This window comes from Lithobates pipiens, unplaced genomic scaffold (genome assembly GCF_037356315.1).
Source record: "Lithobates pipiens isolate NorthernLeopardFrog02 unplaced genomic scaffold, aLitPip1_a1.2 Scaffold_8, whole genome shotgun sequence".
NCBI lineage: Eukaryota > Metazoa > Chordata > Amphibia > Anura > Ranidae > Lithobates > Lithobates pipiens.
In genome coordinates this window covers 65,505,526-65,528,226 of record NW_027507903.1, presented here as the reverse complement: position 1 = coordinate 65,528,226, position 22,701 = coordinate 65,505,526, and the positions used below count along the sequence as shown (strand labels likewise).

At 41.9% G+C, this 22,701-nt stretch overlaps 1 protein-coding gene across 1 annotated transcript in view; it reads right to left on the bottom strand.

The window, feature by feature from the left end:
- SECISBP2L (SECIS binding protein 2 like) overlaps positions 1 to 22,701 on the bottom strand; it is a 91,476-nt gene that overhangs the window by 28,580 nt on the left and 40,195 nt on the right. Inside the window, exons 3-12 of the mRNA XM_077469092.1 lie at positions 20,996 to 21,320; positions 19,400 to 19,538; positions 18,052 to 18,281; positions 17,705 to 17,729; positions 15,663 to 15,778; positions 15,300 to 15,434; positions 8,073 to 8,156; positions 7,773 to 7,940; positions 7,421 to 7,562; positions 6,297 to 6,466 (exon numbers count right to left, since the gene is read on the bottom strand). Coding sequence (XP_077325218.1) covers positions 6,297 to 6,466; positions 7,421 to 7,562; positions 7,773 to 7,940; positions 8,073 to 8,156; positions 15,300 to 15,434; positions 15,663 to 15,778; positions 17,705 to 17,729; positions 18,052 to 18,281; positions 19,400 to 19,538; positions 20,996 to 21,320 — 1,534 coding nt within the window. The remainder of the gene's footprint in view (positions 1 to 6,296; positions 6,467 to 7,420; positions 7,563 to 7,772; positions 7,941 to 8,072; positions 8,157 to 15,299; positions 15,435 to 15,662; positions 15,779 to 17,704; positions 17,730 to 18,051; positions 18,282 to 19,399; positions 19,539 to 20,995; positions 21,321 to 22,701) is intronic.

Below are 22,701 nucleotides of genomic sequence, written 5' to 3'. Positions count from 1 at the left end.
TGCAGTGGTCCAGCCCCCCCCCCCCCCCCCGGGCAGTGATCCTGGCTCCTGCTCTTCTTTGTGTCCCTTTAGCAAACAGCTTTCTATGTAGGCACATGGTGTCTGTGCGATCCCGAGCTGTGCGTCTATGCCACGCTCCATAGACTTACACAGCGGGACACAGTGCCCGCCCCCCCACTACCTTTTTACTGCATTGGATTGAAAGTGCTGGATCTATTCTCCCCTCAACACGGGGGGGGGGGGGTTGGAACCAGAGAAATCCAAAAAAATGTTTACCTTAAAGTAAGGAATACATTAAAAAGGTAAAAACGTTTTTAGCTTTAGTATCACTTTAGGAAAAACATGTACAGAAGGCAAGGTGGCAGCCTTACAATTCTGTGATACCAAGGTCTGTTGACAAGGAGCCCAAGAAAAAAAAAAATGACAGTCTTAGTGAAAGGAGCTTTAATGAAAAAAAGGAGGCATTTTGTTTGGTAACAGAGGCCTAGACAACAACCTCAACAACCTGTCGAATCCACTAGATATAGTGGATCTGGAAACCAGAGAATGTCTTCGGATGTTTTCTGTCTTTTTTGGCATAAGGAAAATCGGTCTACCTAAAAGAAGCAGTGGCAGAGAGCTAAAACCAGATGACCCTTAGTACATCCAAGCCATGGAGAGAAATCTACTTGGGGAAACCGGTGATGGACACAGGAAAGACAACACAAAAACGCCATAAAAGAAGAAGAAAAAAAAAAAAAAAGAAAAAAAAAAAACTTTTGGGTAAAAAGGAGATCATCTTGTCCCACGATAGTCTGGATTTATTCCACACCATAAGAATATTACGCTACAAAGGTCTGAATTGGATTTGAGCAAATAGGACTGATTTGAAGGTGTATATCGTTAACACTGGCAGATACATGCAGCTTTTTTTTTTTTTTTTTTTTTTTTTTTTTTTAAGAGAAGACCGATATGGATTCTGATTCTCAATTTTAGCCAACTTCCCCTGGGGCAGGAAGACTTTTGATCTGAAAGGTATAGAAGAAAAGCCCCAAATTTACATGAAAACCACCAGGCATCCGCCCCCACCTCTGCTGAAATTGGCAGGAACAGACCTACATGCAGAGGTTGGTGTATCTTAAGGCTTCAAACCTCTAGCATGCAACCAACACTAAGAACCCAGAGTCTGAGGGGTGCTAGTTGCGAGTCTGAACTAGAACCAAACTTAGATGAATGAAAGGAACACTTTAAGAGAGGAAAAGATGGTGTGGACCACAGTTATTGATCCCTGCCTTTGCATGGCTGGGGTAAGTGAATACTCTTTTGCGCCATTCCAACTTTAATTATGTTGTCAAGGAAAGAGCCGAAAAGATATCTTCCACAAAGAAGGTGTAACAAGGCTTTGTTACACCATTGTTCTGCTGACCAGAACTTAAGCCAGAGTATCCCGTGAACAGAAGAAAAGGAACCCTAGACATAACTAGGCTAACATCCAGCAACATGTTGAAAAAGTTGAGCGTTGTGCACGGGCAATTGTGCAGGAAGATGTGCACGGGCAATGATGGAATCAGGTTCTGTATAACACCCGATGTGCATACAAGTACATTAAAAGGAACTGGAAAGACAGCCTATCAGGGCATGAAGGAATTCATGGATCTACATCCAAACTGTGTACACCATAGGACAAGCCCAGGGCATGTGGGAAAAAGGAGGAGAGCTTTAAAAGTCAGCAGTGTCTGTTTCTGATATTTGTAGACTCAGTCATCAAATAGGGGATGAAAAGGAAACTCCTTGGTGGAATCATCAGACAGGGAATGAAGAGGAAACACCTGGGTGGAATTTTTGGGTCTATGGAAAACGGAGCCCAAACACAGAAGGGAAGAAATGGATTAATCCTCCAATTCTAAAGTGGAACAGAAAGCCTCAAATAGGAAGGAAACCGTTACCTTCTGTTTAGGAAAAAATATGAATACAGCTGGTGGTATTTCCTCCACCAGAAAGAGAAACTCAGCTTTTGGCAAAGAATCCTATGGGGAATCCTCAGACTCAGAAACACAAGGCATTTCTGCCTCGGATTACTGTGGGGAAGGTGGCAGTGGGTGTGTTAAGCTCTGGTGTATAGGTGGAGCAGAAATTGCTGCTGGCACAGGTGGATCAGACCTCAGAAATCTGAGTAGCACAAAAAGAAAAATCCTTCCCTGCGCCAGTTTAACCTTGCAATTACCTGCAATACCAGAGCCTTCTCTTTTGTGTCAGACATCATTTTAAAAAAAATCTGAAGAATGTGGTATCTTAAGGAAAAAGCTACTTACATCTTCATCAGGGCATTGAAAGTACCAGAAGGAATACCAATCTATTCATTGTGGCCACTGTCGCTGCAGGCAAAGTTCAGGTGTACAGAGTGGGGTTAATTTACTAACACTGAAGAGTGCAAAATCTGGTGCAGCTCTGCATAGAAACCAATCAGCTTCCAGGATTTTTTTTTTTTTAGTCAAAGCTTAAACAAGTTGAAGGTAGAAGCGTATTGGCTCCCGTGCACAGCTGCACCAGACTTTGCTTTAGTAAATCAACCCCACTGCGACCCTGCCAAATGCTGTGTCTTTAAATCAGCTGTTTAAACTGCCGAATGTAGAAAACAGAAGCAGTGTTGGCACGTGGACCGCATATGTTGCACTAATGTTATGGCCCTTTAAAATTATTTATTTAAAGCGGGGTTCCACCCAAAAGTGGAAGTTCCGCTTTGAGGACTCCTAACCCCCTGACATGCCACGTTTGGCATGTAATTTTTTTTTTGGGGGAGTGGGTACCTAGTTTTTACATTTCTCCTCTCCCTCTTTGCAACCTTCTGGGATACGTCCTAGATTGTTGCCTGGCCATTGAGGAGGCGCAGCCGGGCGCGTGCATGCGCAGTGCGCATCCAGCTGTGAAGCCACAACCTGTCACAGCCGGGTGCCCACACTTGGGAAGGCGGCGCAAGGGGGAAAACTGAGGGTTCGGGCAGCTGCACCACTTATTAAAAGTCAGCAGCTACAAAAAGTGTAGTTTCTGGCTTTTAATAAACACTAAAAGGACTAGAACTCCACTTTAAAAAAGATATGCAGCAAAACACGACAGTATGACATACCATTAAAGAGGTTGTAACCCTCTATGGGGAAGTTGTACCTATTGGCAAGCCTAGAATAAGGCTAACCCATAAGTACTGTAAATATCTCCTAAACGTGCATCGTTTACTCACCGTGCCGTTTCTTCAGGCAAGTGTGCAGCAGCCACCAGCTCCCACACGCATGCGACTGGCTCTGGCCAGTCACAGAGCCGGAGCCTGTGGCCCCGAAAAGAAGACTGATGCCGCGTACACACGATTAGAATTTTGGTCTAAAAAAGCTCTGATGGTTTTCCCGACGGAATTCCAATGGGATTTCGCTCAAGCCATCTTGCATACACATGGTTACACCAAATTCTGACCGCCAGGAACGCAGTGACGTACACCATGTACGATGGGACTAGAAAATAGAAGTTCAATACCCAGTAGCCAATAGATTCCCATCTCATAGTTGAATCTGAGCATGCGTGATTTTTTTAGTGCGTTGGAACTGCATACACACGATCAGAATTTCCGCCGCAAAAATTGAGAACATGCTATCAAATTTTTGCTGGGGGGAATTCGGCCAGCAAAATTCCGATGGAGGATACACATGGTCGCATTTTAGGATGAAAAGCTCTCATCGGTCTTTTGCTGGCCAAATTTCCGATCGTGTGTACACGGCATAAGGAAGATGGATGCTGCCTGCAGCGGGGACGACCCGGGCTTCGTTTGCAGGCATCACATAATGTGCTTGTACGCGATGCCTTTACTTTGCAGGGAAGAAGAAAGGAAGAAAAACCCACCAGGGTTTAATTTCTCTTTAATAGACATCAATAATGTAACAGACAAGGTTCCAGCACAGCAATATAAAGTGCATATAAACTTTGGGTCATAGCCTCTACAGCAAATATATCCTGCATTGAGGTGGAAGACATATAGAAAAACATAAATGACACGGACGTACCAAAAAAATTACACCAACAAGCAGGCACAGAACCACTATGAGGTGGATTGCAAAACATAGCGTTATGGCCCTTTAAAATAGCTTTCCAAAGTGTGAAGGAAAAAGAAAAAGGTTTAAAGCCGACAAGAAATTGCATGAAGAGGCAGTTTAATGCTATCCGCTCCCCAATGTATGAACACATGGATACACTCCAAGTGCTGCATCATGAAAAAACGAGAGAAGCAGCATAAGGTGAGAAATCTGAAATGGCAGACTGTACACAAAGAACACGGCCGTCAGCATAGGAAAAATAAATAAATCGCACAATTGCACATTTCAAGGTCAATTCCAAAATGAATATTAAAATTAAGGCATAACTAAGAGAATGGTTAAAAATCATTCTTACAAAAGAGCTTGGTCAGAGACAGCCTGAACTGTAGAAGTACGCACAAGAGACTGAAGCAGGAGAAATGGCCACAGCTCTGTTTGACAACTTGGAAGAGAATTCCCTGATAAACTGGTCTGACCTGAAAAGGGAGACTTACAGTAACTGGAACATCAATGGATAGTCACTGCCAACTGCAGGACCATTGCAAAGAGAACCCCAGTATACCAAAGGAACTAGGAAAAGCTGCACTCATTGGCTAACTGGCCAGACTTTCTTGATTTCCAGTATTCACCATGAATCTAGCAGTAGCTGTTGAGAGTAGAAAAATCTTCTAGTTCAAGTGGAAAAACGGAATAGAAAAAGCCATCAATTGTCATGGGGACACTAAGCAAAATTGAGCAGGTGCGAGTGGGAGGTTTTACAGCCTCAAGGAGGGGTGGCCTTCAGTTTTCTATGTGTCTAGCGTCCATTTAACCTGTATGTGGTAGCATAACCCTAGGGCTCTTACTATCAAGCTGTGTCTCTCAATAGAGAATACAGAAATAAAGATTTCCAGCACATAATTTCTAAACCGAGAGAAAATTAATTACAAATATATGTTACTCATACCAGCCAATCAGGTACTTAAGAGCGGTAGTAAATCCTCAATAAAAATAATAATTAATTATGGGCCCCCTGCAAAGTAATGGCACAGTATGTATCACATACTAGCACATTATGAAAGACTTCCCTGTAAAATTAAGCTCTTCATCGGCGCGCTGTCACCACTGACAGGGCTTCGATCTTCACCTGGTCTTCCTCCTGGGTTCGTAGGCTCCAGCTGTTTAAAAGGCCAAGCTGCGATGACGTCACTCCTGCACATTCCATGATCGTGGCCCAGCCTTCTGAAGGAACAGCATACTCCGTATGCCCTCCTTTCAGAGTGCAGTACACATGTGTTAGCGACATCACCGGCTGAAAAAAAAACTTGAAGGTCTCCTAAACCGTGAAACTGTGCATGTTTAGAGATATTTATTTTTCTTAAAGCGGAGTTCCACCCATTTTTACTTGTTGCTCATATCAAAAAGCCCACCCGCAGTACAGCTATAACTGGCTATCCTTTTTTTTTCTTCTAAATACCTTTTATTCATTTTTTATTTATTATACAGGTCCCAGCTGCCTAGGCGATTTTGTCATTCGGTAGATCCCAAGGACTCCTGGGATATCGGCGGCAACTATCCCAGGAGTCCTTGGGATGCCCAATAGTGAAATCTTGCAGTACTTCAAGGCTGGAAAGATACGCTTGGAAGGAGTTTGGCGCCATTTTGAAGAAATTGGATCAGCCGCAAGAAAATACAGACACTCTGTTCGACACACCGCCAGACTACTGCGCAGTTGCGAGATCGGGAGGTGCATGCTGGGTAGCCAGCTGCACCTAATCGCAGAAATAAACAGACATGTGGTTCAGATGCCCACATCATCCATGGTCCCTGCTTGCTTCCAAGATCAGGTATGATATTACCGATTTAAAAGTAACAAAAGTGAAGACAGAACAAAATCCAAAATATTAATGTACAAGAATGAACAATAATAGGGGGAGCTTTGATTAAGAAAAATAGATTATGGGAACTGTAGCTGCACTTCAAGCTTTATTTTAATTTTACCTGTAGGTACAAGTGGAGTTTACTAACACTTTAACTATTTCCTAACCATGTAATGTAATGAAAACAAAAGCTGTAGCCTGGATGGCTGTTATAGACAACACTACCATCCACTTATTTTTTTCAAAGCCTAATAAAACAAAACATATCTACAGTGAAAGCATATAAATTGCACACAAAGAGCATTCTAACTAGGGAGAAGCTCCAAGCCCTGGGAGACGTAGTGTAGGAATGCCACTAGCATTCTAACTAAAACACACTTGCCTTTTTCAGCGCAGTTGGACGTTTTAATTTTGGAATTTCTTTCTCTTTTCCTCTTTTGATCCGCGGAGCAGTGGAGTCCAAAGGATTTGGAGAACCCATGAAAGTCTGGGCCTTTGTAAACAAATTCCTGTTTTTATGTTCTTTGGTGTGAAATGGGACCGCACTGCCAACTGATCAAAAAAAACAAAAAACAAACAAACATACATCTCAGTCTCAAGTTAATAAACCTCAACAATATGTCATGTGATGGTAGTATGAGTATTAGAAGGTTCTCAATTACTGCACCTTGAAGGTTTTCCAACTTTTGAACATGGGTGGCACGCCTTAAAACTTTTCAACAAATTGTCTAGGGTGTACCCTCCTTATTACCCCTAAGTTAACCTTATACAACTCCCCCCCCCCCCCCCTTCCCTTAGCTATTATATTTATGCTGATTTTTTTATTTATTTTTTTATTTCTCTTTTTTCCCCAATTATTTTAAACTTTTCTTAATTTTCATTCATTTTGTTATATCTTCGGTGGCATGCAAATTTCAATAAAAACAGTAACTTTTTTTTTTTGAACACTGGTCAAAAACAGAAAAGGCTATTTTTTTTTTTTTTTAACCTTTGTGTCTATAGATTACAAAGAAACTAAAATAGTTTTTGCAAGACAATATTTAAAAAAGAAAGCCTAGTTTGTCCCCAAAAACAATATAAGCAATAATTTGTTATCCTAAATAATGATAAAATTATGGCTGAAAAACAGGCCCATAGCTGCAACGTAAAAATGAAACCCCTTTGGGTGCATTCACACCTCCCACAGTGATTAGATGTGAGAAAACCAGCGGAGGTTCCCACGATTATTTGTGAGGCTCAACCCCATTTAAAGCAATGGGAGGCTGCTGACTCTTGCAGCTAATCGCAGTCACTAGCAAGTAATAGCTCATGCAGGGAACATGTATAAGTGATTGACGTGGACGTAGGCAGTCTGCATCCACAGCTGATCACTAGCAGACGATTTATGCACCCCTTTTAAAATAACAGTCAACTGTAATCATAAAAACTGTCACATCAAGGGAGATAGATTCCAGAACAAAGATCACCTAAAGACAACTGAAAAATGCAACAAGAAAGATTCCATACCAGTGTAGGATAAAGGTCTGGTGTTTGTTATCTGACGAGCCTTCATTGCTTGTTGCTGCCTTTCCAGTTCTGCCAACATATCTCCAAGGTCTAGTTGTACCGGGGTCTTGCTCTTCTTTCCAGATGCCTTGGATAGGGCTTCCTATGTTATCAGCATAAAGCAATGTAATATTTGGTGATCGAAATGAAAAATGTCCACCCCTAACAATACTTTAATACAGCCATCCCATGAAATTTTGCCTCCAAAAAAAAAATCTCTGTAGGATTTAAAAAACAAAACTATAAAATATCATGTTTTTCCTTGGTTGTGCAATACGGACTTTAAATATTTTCATGCATAAGTCTAACAAACCTGGAGTTTTTTTTGCTCCATGCTAATCTCCGAATACTCCTGGGCAGTGGCCAATGCAGCAGCAAGTGCTTTCTTCTTCTGACTCTTGGCTCGTTTTGGTACAGATGTTGTGATAGGGATCGGGGTCTGAACAATGTTAATTGGAGAATTTTCAGGTAAACCATCCAACTGAGAGAAAAAAAAAAAAAAAAAAAGTACAGTTAATAGATGGTTAACCACCTCAACTATGTAGCTTGTACATAAATTGTATAAAGGTGCTGTACAAAGACTATACTATTGAATTTAAACTGAGCTACTTACCACTTTTGTGTTCATCTTTGGCTGTGTGCTCTCATTTCTAGAACTCCCATTGCTGCTGTTCAATTCTGGAAATTCATCTTCATCCTAAAATAGGTATTAGGAGTAATAAGAAAAGGGCCTTTGTTTTTTTAGGAACCATTCACACCACTATCCACAGCTGAAACTCTCAATATCCCATTTACACTATAATGCACTATTACTATGGTGATAAAATATTCCTTGTGGGTGGGTGGGCGAATGCTTTCAGGGTTCGTTCACACCAATTGCAGGAACGTGCACAAAATTGTGCGCTTTCACAAAAATTCTTAATGGCACCCCCATGCATCTTGCAAATCCATGTGCGTTTGCCAAAACGAATTATACCACAGCACGATTTTGAAAGTCATGCAGGTTCCCTTTTTTGTGTGCTTCTCATGCATAGGACAACCTATTGAAATAAATTGGCTGCTCTAAATGCGGCGCACAAGATCACGAAAAAGCATGCATGCTTGGTCACACCTCCTGATGTGAACGGAGCCTTAAAAGAGAAGGGAAATTTTTTTTTTTGCAGATTCATACTTACCTAGGTGGATGCAGCTTCAGTCCGATGCTGCATCTGTCCCCCGACACCTCTGCACTGAGAACTCAGACTCGGTTTTCAGAGCTCCGTGAGCAGAGAGCCGCAGACTGTCAGTCACAGCTCTCTGCTCTTCTCCCTCCTTGCTCATTGGAGCGCTAAACTGTGGAGGGGAGCGAGGGGGCGTATCAGACTCTTAGCGGCTCGCTGAGACGAGAGTCAGTCCAGGGACCTGGTGGATCCAGACTTTGTGGTCGGGATGAAGCAGTGCCTGGACTGACATTGGTGACTTCAGTCCGCTCTCTGCTGAAAAACAGGTCACAGGAGTGAAAAACGAATTGCACTCCTTTCATCCATAGGAGAAGTACAGCCAAACAATTTTTTGGCTATACTTCTCCTTTAAGCCCAATTCCATCCAAAATATTTTATTTTGTTGTGGATAGAGCAGAAAGTATCCCTGTCCCCCATTGGGGAGAAGCCGCTCAATTCCTTCCAAATCCTTCCAAAACTAACAACAAAAAATGGCTAATTGGATATTTTATTAGTGGCTTACAGTCACAGTTCCTAAAATTTAAAGGGTTATAAAGGAGTACTTGCTTTTACCGTTGGCCCTTATTGTAGATACAAACTGTCAATAGAAGCCAGGACACCCCCAACTTCCATTAGACAGCTCTACTACACCAAGCCACTGGCTCTTGCCTCAAATGTATCTGCCAATACTGGAGATGCCTCTGGTATTCTTACAGTCAGAACAAGGCAATTATAAGGGCCCTTTCACACAGGTGGCGGAGCCTGTTCAATGTAATTGCCTGTGTACTGCCTCAGCTCGGGCAGAATAGGTGCAATGTACAGCCTCCCATAGACATAAATAGATGTTTGCTGCTGTACTCCTGTACATGGTGAAGCCATCATAAAACATAGTATACTGGCATATGCAAAAAAAAAAATTTGAAAAAAAATTTGAAAAAACTTTACATGTTTTTTTTGCATGAAAGAAGGATTGTTTTAAGGTTCAGGAATCTTAAAGATGTCTCTTATAGCGGTTCAAAAGGCGATTTAGTAAATCTCTGAAGAACAAAAATAAATCGCACTTAGGAAAACGAATAAGAGGCCTAGGCCGAATATTTGTCATAGCCTAAAAAAAATAAAAATAAATAATATATAGTCTGACCAACAGGGCTTTTTCCCCCCAAAAAAAATAAAAATAAAATAAATAAATAAAACGGATAATGCTACTACCTGCGTCTTGAGAGTACTTGCTGCTAAACCTTTCTCCATTCCTTCCTGGAGAAATTCTAAAACTGAAATTAAATTTCTTGCTGGAACACCAAGAATTGTAACACTTCCAGACTTTAAAGTAAATAGCCCTGGTGACCTTCTTCCTACTTGCTAGTAGGGCGTTGATAAGTTTTTCTGATAGCTCCCTTTTCCTTAGAATTTCTTCCTCAGAAATCAGGCGGTTAGATTGAGGTCCACTGGATCTGGATGGAGAATCTGACCCTGACCCAGAAGGTCCTCCCTGATTGGTAATTGGTTTTGCTGAGAGATTCAATAGGGTTGAGAACCAGAGTCTCTTTGGCCAATAGGGAGCAATTAGGAATAGATCTGTACTCTGTTCTGAACTTTGCCAACACTCTTGGTATTAGCTGAAATGGGGGGGCATAAGACAGGAGGAAGTCCCATTTTTGAGCTAATGCATCCACTCCAGGCACTTGATCCTGTCGAGAGAGAGAGAGATCGAGAGAGAGAGAGAGATCGAGAGAGAGAGAGAGAGATCGAGAGATCGAGAGAGAGATCGAGAGAGAGATCGAGAGAGAGATCGAGAGAGAGATCGAGAGAGAGATCGAGAGAGAGATCGAGAGAGAGATCGAGAGAGAGATCGAGAGAGAGAAAGCGAGGGAGAAAGCGAGAGAGAAAGCGAGAGAGAGAAGGCTGAAGTTTTTGCATTTATTTGGTTTGCAAAGAGGTCTACCTGAGGAAGGCCCCAACTTTCAGTGATCGTCTAGAATAACTCTTGGTTTAACAACCATTCCGCCTCCCTTACTTCCCTTCTGCTGAGAAGGTCTGCTAGGGTGTCCTCCGTGTCTTTCAGATGGACTACGGACAGCGAGGCCAAATTGTCCTCTGTCCAACTCAGTATTTGATGAGCTAGTTCCCATCAGGGTCTTGGACCTTGTGCCCCCCTACTTTGTTAGGTATACTACTGCCGTCAAGTTGTCCGACAACACCTGAACACGCTATTCTTTTAGGGCCTGCTTAGATGGACAGCCTTTAAGTCCTTACAATTTGAGGACCTTCTTGCCTCTGGCTTGGACTAAACTGTTATCTGCTCTTCGAGGTGAGCGCCCCACCCCCATGCGCTTGCATCTATGTTTACTCTCTGCGTTACTGGAAAAAAGTCCAGGGGAGTCCCTTTGAGATGTTCCTTTGATCTCGCCACCACCAAAGTGACCATTTTGCCCTTGTTCCTATTTTGAATTTTTTTTCCAGAGGTTGCTGGTGTGTCCAATTCAGTAGAATGTCTGCCTGCAGACGTCAAGCATGTAGCCTGGCCCACTGCACTAAAGGGATCGCTGCGGTTAACAGACCTAAAACTGACATGGCTTCCCTTACTGACACCTCCGTGTTGGTTTGAAGTGTTCTTAGAGCCAACTGCATTTTTTCTACTTTCTTCTGTGGTAGGAAGATTCTTTGTTCTACTGAATATTTTGTATCCCAGAAATCTCACTTGTTGGGATGGTATCAGATTTGATTTCTGGAGATTCGGAAGCCAACCTTAAGCTGTTTAAATGTCCCTGGGTTACCTGCAGATTAACCACTACCTGATCTTTTGTTTCTGCGAACAGAAGTAGATTGTCCAGATAAGGCAATATGGAGATCCCCTTCAGTCTCAGGGACTCCAGAGCCTCCGCCATCACTTTCATGAACACTCTGGAAGAGGAGGCTGAAGGACAGGCCTTGAACCGAAGGTGCCAAATCCCCTCCCCCCAAATTGACTGCTAGTCGCAGGAATTTCTGTGATGTAGCTGCAATTGGTATATGGAGATAAGCATCCCTCAGGTTGATGGATGGCATGTAACAGTTGGTAGTAGGTACATTTTTGTACTTTATAGATTGGTTCAGAATCTTCACGTTGAGAATCAGACATTTCCCAGATGGTTTCTTGATCAAGAAAATGTGGGAGTAAAAACCCCTGCCTTGGTTCTTCGGAACTTGGGAAATAACACCAGAAGAGACATCGCCAGGTATTTTATGCCGATCCCTCGGAAGGTTTGTAATGTAAAACCGGTTTGGGGGAGTCTGAAAATTCTAGGCGATAACCTTGACTGATTTAGATTCAGAACAAACAGGCTTTTTGTTGCTTTTTCCCCCCAACCTCCTGCCTACTGGTAGATGGTCATCAATCCTTTTTAGGAGGTTTGCTCTGGGGTCTAAAGAACATCCCTCCTCTGACTCTTCTCCCTCCCTCCCCCCCCCCCCCCCCGAGGATTCCAGGGTCTTTTCTGGGTCTGATCTTCTTTATGGGCTTGCTGAACAGGACGAAAATTCTTCCTTTGCTGCACCACTTTCTTTTTCTGCGGAAAAGTTTCTCCTTGTCCGCGGTTCTGTCAAGGAGGGTTTCTAATTCTGGTCCAAACATCAGATCTCCTGTAAAGGGAATTCTGCACGACTTTACCTTTGAAGCGGAGTTCCCTGACCAGGTCTTAAGCCAAAGAGCCCTCTTGACTGAATTAACTAGGGCTGAAGATCTGGCTGACATACTGATGGATTCTGCCAAGGCGTTTGCCATGTATTTGACCACTCTTAAAGGGGTAGGGAAGGACTCTAGCAAATCTTTCCTAGGAGGTGCCTGCTACCATATGGCCTTTAAAGTGGTTGTATACTAATTTTTTTAACTTGTAACTACAGGAAAGCCTATAATAAGGCTTACCTGTAGGTAAAAAACAATAAAAAACCTGTACGGTTTAGGAGATATTCCCCTCGGGATGCGCCGCTGACTGCAGCGGCGCATGCGCACAAGGGGATTCTTGGCCTGAAAATCCGGCAGTGGCCGACCGGCCAGAATGAAATCTCCCGCGCGCATGCGCGGGAGTGACGATATTGCGGCTCCGGCCACTCACAGCGCCGGAGCCGCGATACCCGGAAGAAACACCGAGGGAGCATGTCAGCTCCCTCGGGGGGGGATTGAGCCAGATGTCGGGGCCTCATTCTAAGGTAAGTATTTCATAATGAGCTAGTATGCGGTGCATACTAGCTCATTATATGCCTTTTGCTTTGCAGGTGTTAAAAAAAGAAAAAAAAAATAATAATTTGCGGGTTTACTACCCCTTTAAGTTGTTCCAGCCAGCAATCCATGTTTCTGGCTACTATTCCAGCAGCCATCGCCGGCTTTAAGTCTGGGACTCGTCCTTATCTTCCTTTAAAAGTGCATTTGCTCTTCTGTCCATGGCATGTCCTCAAATGCTAGATCGGTCCATCTAGACACTTGGGAAAAGGCGGCATCAATTTTTCGTCTGAGGAAACCTTTTTCTGGATCCTTCCATTCCTTCTTAATTGCATCGGTCAGAATTTATGGACAGGAAAAACTATGTTTTGTCTCCTCTACTCTAGCCCCCCCCCCCCTCCAGATACATGTTGTCATGCAATGACAGCTGGGCTTTCTATAGACCGCTTTTAGTAAGTCATCCACCTCTTCTAGTGTTAGATTATGATTATATCTAGACGTTATTGTAACCTCTTCCCCTCCATCTTCCTCAGGAGTCAATTGTTGAGGAGGAATACGCTCTCTCTCTCTTCCTCTGACTCACTTTCAATTAGTCTTGAAGTGGTAGGAGGAAGACTGGACTGGGAGCTCTGTTCCTTGGCTGGAACTCTGGCCATGTTTCTTCATATGGGAACGCACCATCCCTAAGGTATCTGCTAATTCCTGTCTCACTGAAGAAAAAGAGCTCCTTACACTCCTGTGTGGCCTCTTACCTTACTAAACCAGCGATACAGGATCTGCAAAGCGGTTTGGCCCACGAGTCCCTTAATGGGTTTTTGCATGAAGGGCATTTTCTTACTGCAGTTCTCTATGTTTTGGTAGTGGCTTTCAGCAAGACAGAAAAAAACCCATGCCTCTATTAGGGCAAGATGCTACTGCAACAGAGAGACAAGAAACACAGTGCCCAAAGCATACTCCCCACTGTGCCTCAGAGTCTCCCTCCATGCTGAACTGCTAACGGAACGTGTCATCCTAGCAGACAGCTGCAGGCTCCAACCTTCACACCAAACAACCACCCAGTGAAGAAAGGAAAGAAGTGCCTCTGCACCTCTCCTACCTGGGCCTGGCTGGGAACCTGGGCACCAGCATCCGCCATTGCTGCCAATGACTGATTCCTCCATCAAAAGCACCATCGCAGCCACCCGTGCGCTCCTTAAATGAAGCTCCTGGTGTCCATTGCTCAGGAGCGTAAGGAAGTCCCGGCCGGATGACCCGCTCCTTCCTCCTGCGTTCCAGCAGCCGGAACCACGTGCTTCTATGCCCTGCCGGAAGTCTCTGCCCCCCGGAAAGGACACCACCCACCATCCGGGACTTGGCTCCGACATGCCAAGACCTAGCACGGACACTCCATTTGAGCACACCCGCGGCCCCCTGGGGCAGAGGACCACCAGCGGACCCTTACTCCTGTGAGCTGGCGAAGGAACGTGCCACAGAGAAATCCCCCTCTCGGCCCCCTGGGGCGGAGGACCACCAGTAGACCCTTACTCCTGTGAGCTGACAAAGGAACGTGCCACAGATTAATCTCCCTCTCGTGCAGGAGTGAGCTGGGCTAGTCTGACAGAAAAAAGGAAAGGTATTGCCAAAACCCCCTCCTTGGAGAGAGCGCAGACACTCTGGTTTCCCAGCAGTGCTTCCACCATGGCAGAGGAAACACTAAAACTGATGGCATGGTGGAAGCAGCTGATTTTAAAGGGGTGTTGTCATGCAGTGTTTCCAGTTAAGAGGTGGGGCTACACTCTCTCCAAGGTGAAGGGAGAAAAATAAGTTGACAATTGCACTGAACTGACTCAGCTGCTCATGTGCAAGAGCCCCAACAGTTAGCTAGCAAGGGTGCAACCAAGTATTTTTAAATATTGAGGTAAGCCATTTGCATTTTATTCAGCTTACTTATTGTACTTATGGAATTTTCATAACCTTTGGGAAATTTTCATTTAACTTTTATGTTAAAGTGTAAGTCCACAAGTCTAACACTAAAATTACTGCATCAACAGGCAGCCACAAACTAACAATAACCTATCTAGCCCTGTAAAGAAGAAATCAGCATACATACCTTTTTTGAAGCCGAGCAGATCCGGTCTCCAGCAGCGGAAGCTCTGCAGAGGACATGGATGACAATGGCTGTGAAATGAATGGGGAGTGATGAAAGCCCAACAGTAAGTCTATGGGTGACATTGTCGGCTGCCTCCGCTGCAGCCGCCTCCACAGTGAAGCCAAAGCTGACAGCTCAGCGTAAGATCGGCTTCAGAAAAGGTATGCATAGAGATTTCTTCTTTACAGGGCTAGATAGGTTAGTGTTAGATCGTGGATGTCTTTAGACATGACCAGTTTTTACTGTAGACACAACTTGCTTAAAATTATGACACCATTTTTTTTCCATTACACTCACACACAGTTCATAAAGCGATACCTCAAAGTACAGCTGCTCAGGGCTCTGGTCAGGTCTGTTTAATTGCACTGTGGTCCCAGCTATACTGTCTTGCTTCCTTTGAATATTTTGTCTCCTTTCTGATGACGTGCTCTGTCCTCTCATACGATACCCAAGCTGCGGTCAAAAAACAGACAACATCAACAGTTATTTCCTTGTAATGTAAGTGAATACCCTGTTAATCAAAAATGATTGTTTTGGTGGTTAACAGATAATGTGACCAGCTGTCCGGCTAGATGGGCAAGTCCTCCAAATAAAGTGTTCTTGTGGGCTTTCAAATTAAAGCTAAAATGAATATTACTATTGTATCAGTTAACATTTGTCCTGTGTTGAATTTCAAATTACCTGTGCATTATTTCTGAGCTCAGCCTGTCTTCCTCCTCTACAGAAAACCTGACTTTTCTCGTTCCAAGGCTTCTTCTGAGTAGCTTGGGAGGCAACACTGGCCCAACTTCCTCCAGCTGTTTACAGCAAAATACATCAATCATATATTAGGTAAATTTTTCTCACAAACAAAACATTATCTAATTCAACACTTTGTTATGCAACCAAGAAAACCATATTCAGGAACAGAACACAATCTGCACAGCTGGTTCAGATGGCATGGCAGGAAGAAAACAGATCAGCTGGCCCTGCACCCTAACAACAATTAAAGAGCAAGTTCACCTTTGGGAAAAAAAAAAAAAAAAATGCATATTTAAGCAGAGAAAAACAAAAAAAAATGTATTTTTTGCTAGAAAATTATTTATAACCCCCAAGCATTATACTTTTTTTTTTTTTTTTTTTAAAGAAGAGACTAAAGGAATAAAATGGTGATTGTTGCAATTCTTTATGTCACACGCTATTTGTGCAGCGGTTTTACAAATGCAATAAAAAAAAAAAAACACACACTTTTGATGAATTAAAAAGCTGTGACACACACACACACACACACACACACACACACACACAATTTTTTTGTAATCTGGGAAAAATGTTATGCTGAGTAAATGGATACCCAACATGTCACGCTTTAAAATTAGGCATGCTCGTGGAATGGCGGCAAAGTACAATACCTAGAAAATCTCCATAGGCGATGATTTAAACACCTTTACAGGTTACTTGTTGCAGAGTTAGAGGAGGTCTAGTGCTAGCAATATTGCTCTCTAATGTTCACGGTGATACCGCACGTGTGGTGCAAATACTGTTTACATATGCGTTGGCTTTTTTGTGTGCGAGCCCGAAGGGGTGGGGGCGCTTAAATAATAATAAAATAAATTACACTATATATATATATATATATATATATATATATATATATATATATATATATATATAGTGTGTGTATATTTATTTATGTATCCCTTTAATGTAAACATCCCTTGTAATAGAAAGAAGAATGACAGAACGTTAACTTCCAGGCTGGCCCCGGAGTGACAGATGTCGCTATGGTCCTCCAAGGCCATAGAGCAGGGATATGCAATTAGCAGACCTCCAGCTGTTGCAAAATTACAAGTCCCATCATGCCTCTGTGTTTCATACTTGTGGCTGATGAGTCTTGCTATGCATGGGACTTGTAGTTCTGCAACAGCTGGAGGTCCGCTAATTGCATATCCCTGCCATAGAGCATCTACTCTTTAAACTCCCCCGTGACTAGCCTGCTGCACTGTTGGATCATTTCTCGGGCGTACCGGTGGAAACGGTAAACCTGTGAAAACACCAGCGGGAGGGTGAGGCGATTCTGAAAGCGTTCCAGCGGCTCATCAGCCATTTTTCAGTTGTGAAAAATGGTTTACGGGGATTATGGCTGAAGGTATTGGCCATAATCCCCATAAACCACTTCAAAGCTGCAACGTATGTATACGTATTGCGGTCTTGAAGTGGCTATATTGCTCCACGGCAAGATACATTTTAAAGGCCTAGTTTACCTTTTACAGCATGTTGCATGTTACACCTCTATTTAGGATGCAACATGTAACATGCTCCAGTACCTCCACCTGCTGTCACATTTTGAAATCAGGGCTCCACCTGTCATTCATTCACAACAATCTCTGAATGAATAAGCTACAAGTTCTGTCTACCACCATGGCAGACGGCTTGTAGTGCTCAATGAACTGATGAGTGCCCTTGTCGTTCATTGACACTTCCTCCAGCATTCTAACAAAGAGCCCGTACAGGGGTACAGGCAAGAGCTAGATTACATGTCTGCAGGAGCCTGACGTTGCACCCATGATCCACTGATCGGGGGTTCAATGCACAAGCTCTTCAGAGAAAAAAAATAAAAAATAATAATTTAAGGATTTAAAACTTGTAAACAAAAAGTGCCTGGTCTTAACGTGGATAGTTATTACAAAGTACACATTTATAAATCAGGACTAATTGACTGTAAGGAACATTGTATTAGTTACCTGTACAAACAGCTGGTTCTGCAATCTGGAAAAAAATAAAATAAATGAAAAACGACAAATAGAAGCTCAGTTTTGCAATTTACACATTATTTTTATGAATAACAAACATCTTAAAATTGTAGACCAATCAGAACACATACGGATTACAAATGTTTTTTGCATTCCAAATCATGGAAGACAGATGATTACATAGATTCCGAAAATCTTATGACAATCTAATGCAAAGTCTAAAACAATATGTTCCTCACAGCAGCACACAGATACACAAAAAGCAAACATATTATGGACTACATGAAATAAAGGAATACATATTGGTATAAAGTAACGTGCTAATTATTTGTACGTACACTGACAGCTGAAGCAGTACAGTCTGCATGCCTAGAACACATAGCAGCTGCCTGGCAGTGCTTTGGGCTGCAGTATCCACTGTCACTGTCAATATCGGCTTCACTTGCACCTTGTTCGCTGGAGGACTCTGCTGCAGGATGAGAAGACCGCCGACGTCTCACTTTTGTTTTCCACTGTATGGCGCCCATACTTTCACACAGTGATTTGTTGGCTATTTCATTTGGAAAATCTACAAATAAAAGCTTAATATATAAAGATGGCCTTGACAGGAAACATCTTGCCAGCGTATTATTGTTTATTTTTGATTAGTGCCTTTTTTTTCAAAATGTAAAAAAAATATTATTTACTGTTATTCTTTACTTTAAGGTTCCATTCATACCTATGCGATTTGAATCGCCGCGGCAAAACGCGAGATGTTTTTGCGGTGCCATTACTTTTTAATGGCACCTCAATTTTTCTGCGATAAATCGCAATGTGCGCCACTCGCCGTTCAAAAAAGGAGCAGGAGCTACTTTTGTGCGACAGCACCGCATTTTCAGCGTGATTTATCGTGTAGCAAAATCACGGCACTATTGGGGTGCCATTAAAAAGTAATGGCATCACAAACGCATCCTGTGTTTTGGAATCGCAGGCAGAATCCTGGCAATTCCAACCACGATTCAAATAGCCTAGGTGTAAATGGAGCCTAAATCAAACTCTGGCTTTGTAAATGCTACCAGGTGCTATTGTTACTGCTAAAGTGCTACTTCTAATAAAAAGGATTTAAAGTACCATGTTTCCCCAAAAATAAGCCCGGGTCTTATATTAATTTTATCAGTCAAAGACAAACAAGGCTTATTTTCGGGGTAGGTCTCACCATGTAATGTGCCGTCTTCTCTCCCCCTCTCTCCCTGCCCGACAGGAATCCTCAATGTGAACAGAGTTAAAATGCTTGTAAAATCCTATAATCCACTCTATTACAATATTATATCATGTACAATGTGTGTTTCTGTAATATAATTGTGCCAAATACCTTCATTATAGTGCCGCTCTGTGCTTCTGTGACCCGTCGGAGCTCTCTTCCCCACAATTATAATTACAGAAACACACATATTGTACATTATATTCTACTGTAATAGAGTGGATTATAGGATTTTACAAGCATTTTAAAACTAGGGCTTATTTTCGGGGTAGGGTTTATATTCCAGCCCTTCTGGAAAATAACGCTAGGTCTTATTTTCGGGGTAGGTCTTATTTTTGGGGAAACACGTTATAAAAAAAAAATCATATTTTTACTTTCACATTATGTGCACAAACACTTGTAAGAGTTCAAAAGGTATTATAATAATAATAATAATAATAATGCACCTGTTTGCTGACAAGCATCCACTAAGAGGACAATTTTGGACCGGTTGTCTGGGCCTGATGAACAGGTTTCCTTTTGTACCGCCACACTCTTCATTGGAGGCCTCTTGCATTTAATCTGTGGCACCCCTTGCTGCGGAGGCTTAAAAAAAAAAAAAAAAAAATATATGTATATATAAAACTGATATGAATAATTAAGTCAAATGCAAATCAAAATTAAAAAAAAAAACAGCTGGACAAGATTCTGACTTTCTGGCTGGTTACAACGTTATGAATGTCAATAAACATGATGTGGTCAAAGTCGAACGTAAAAGGACTCAATTAAGCGAAACGGCTCAAGGAGAGTCAGTGTTATTGCTGCGATTTTGCAGGCTGACACATTGCAGTGAAATAGGGGCAGGACACAAGACAGAATAATAAATAAAAGTGGCAGGCTATGTACAAATGTTGCAGTTTAAAGCAAAAGTTACTTTTATTCTGCTTTTCTGATATGCCCAGGAATTACCCAGCCACTTTGGATGGCACTACACAAACTGTATTTTCGGACGACAACTGTACAATCTGGTATCATGCAAGAAATTTTTTTGTGCTTGTCCGATCGGATGACCTGTCATGATCAACTCTCGAAAGCTGTGTACCAACTATAAGATTATCATCCTATTGCTTTGAAAGCGGTATTTTTCGCCCAATTTTCGGATTGTGTGTACGGGCCAAAAGTATTGTACAAGATCTATAATAAATGTTCTAATCTTTACAAAGAAAGCTTAGAGAGCAATTTACATATTATATACTAGAATTATCATATAAACGGGGGTGCCCCTAATCATGTGCACAAAGTTGAAGTGCGCTAGTGTGGGCTTCAAGATATTAAAGCAGGCAGTGAACAGGCGATACAACACCTCATCAATGCCTGTCAAATGCTCTGAAACGATCTGAATGTGAATTGCCTTTCAGAGAGCAGCACTAGCACTTCTATAAGGAAAAAAAAAAAACACAAACAAACAAAGTGCACCCCTACCCACCTGACCTTAGAGCTTTTCTGAGCACATGCAATTTTAAAATTGACATATTTCATATTTTACAGAAAGTATAGAAATTTTTCATGTGTGTCTACACTAGAATGAATTTAAAAGCATTTTTACAGAAAATTTTGATTTGATAAACAGTCATGTTGATATTGTGCAACAAACAATACCAAGAACCAACATTTTGATCTGAGTATTCACTACCTTCAGTATAATAAATGAGATATATATATATATATAATATCTCTCTCTCTCTCTATAATAAATATATATATATATATTATATATTTTATATATCTCTCTCTCTCTAATAAATATATATATATTATATATTTTATATATATCTCTCTCTCTCTCTCTCTATAATAAATATATATATATATTATATATCTCTCTCTCTATAATAAAATATATATATATGTATATGTCTGAGCTTGAACTTTGGCTCTAAGAATCAAGGGTAGGACGACACCTCAGGTACTGACAGTTGGCGCCCTGACAGAATTTTGTGTAAGCCCATTTAAGACCAGTGCTCTTTAAAGACTTGTACTTGGATATCAAGGCAAGTACTTACTTTGTGGATAAGGGGCGGTCTGGAGGCATTTCTGCTTCGCTGGTTCGATAAAACAGTGATCGGAGTTTGTTGGTTTGTCCGGTCATTGCAGTCGACAGAAATTGCATTGACGGCATTGGTTGCCTGAAGAGGTGTGGTGTAAGTAGTAGGAATTGGATGGTAAAATCCCATGACTTGAGCACAAGGTGCAGGCATTAGCTGGTAGTACATGTATTCTGTAGATACAGGTGGCTGAGCAGGTACAATAGGATATGCAAGATAAGGCCCAGGAGGGTTTGAGTTTGACTGTTGCCATCTTAGATCATTAATATACAATGGAATTTGCCTGCAAGTAAAAAAACAAACAATATTTATGTGCATTTAAAGATGTAAAAATAGGTTTAAATATAAAAGATCACAGCCACAAATTTTTCTGTCGAGTTTTTCGATAACTAAATACCTGGACATATTTGGTAGGGAAAGACAGCCAACCAATATGAAGCTCTAGCATAAGTCGCAAAATAAATAAATAAATTGCATTACATACAAAAAAAGAAAAGAAATGACAAAAGTAGAAATATTGCCAAAAGTTATCAATCTCCATGTTAGTTTACCAGTAAATAAAATATAAAGCCTGAGCGGTTACTATGGACAGTCAGTTGCCATTTTGCTTTCTTCCATTGCCTGTAACTAGCTTGCAAAGTATTATTGCTATGGGGTGTAGAATAAGTAGTAACAAAGTAAAGCCTTGTCATGTGGCCCTCGCACCAAGTTTTGCAGCCGAAACGTGGCAGAAATCATCTCCGCCACCTTCTGCTCTCACCCTCCGCTCCCCGCCATCACTTGTAAACAAAGTTTTCTGGGGGTGGTTGGCATGGCGGGTACAGATCTCCAGAATCTGAGACAGAACTATCTCACTGCAAGGAGAGGCAGACCTGTCTACACAGGGAGGTACTAGAGCCAGGCCAGGTAGGAGACAGATGCAAGGAAGGTTGGGGGGGTGGGGGCACTCTGTCCGCAGCGGACTCCTGAACCCCGCACGCTGTCCGCAGCCCCACCCAAGATACAACCGGCCCTTCGAGGGCAACCATACTACTGATGCAGCCCACTATGTAATTTAGTTTGACACCCTGATTTGGTGTGACAAATTTGACGGTTTCTGCCAAATCAGATTTGTTTTTACAAGACTGCAAAATAAGGAACTGCGCGTAGGCCACTTTTAATCAGGAATGCCAAAAGCTAGTTAGCTAAAAGCCATAAAGTTAACAGGCTTATCTTAAAAAGAAATGCAAAAAGTAAAGCAGTTGAAATTTTGCTAGTTTAGATTATGCAGATAAATAAAAGATTTTTACCGACTGCCACACAGTGGATATACACTACCGCTTTTCAGTACTTACTTTGCACATCTCTGTAGCTTATTAAAAAAAAAAAAAATAATAATCTGTACATACGCACGCAATGGTCAGATGACTGCTCTCATGTGATTCCAATGTTCCCTCAAATCACACCAATTTATAAAGCTTAACGGATAGCTGGGCATTCTATTTGGTAAGAGAATTACAGTAGCTGCAAATGCTCACAAAATTTATATTTTTACTATTACTAGTTGCATGGTTGATAAATTGTCTTCAATATTTCCTGAGACTATAACTCAGAAGTACGCAGTCAAAGAAATTATCAGAAGTATTTATCTTAATACTTGTTACTCAAAGTATAAAAGCAATTGG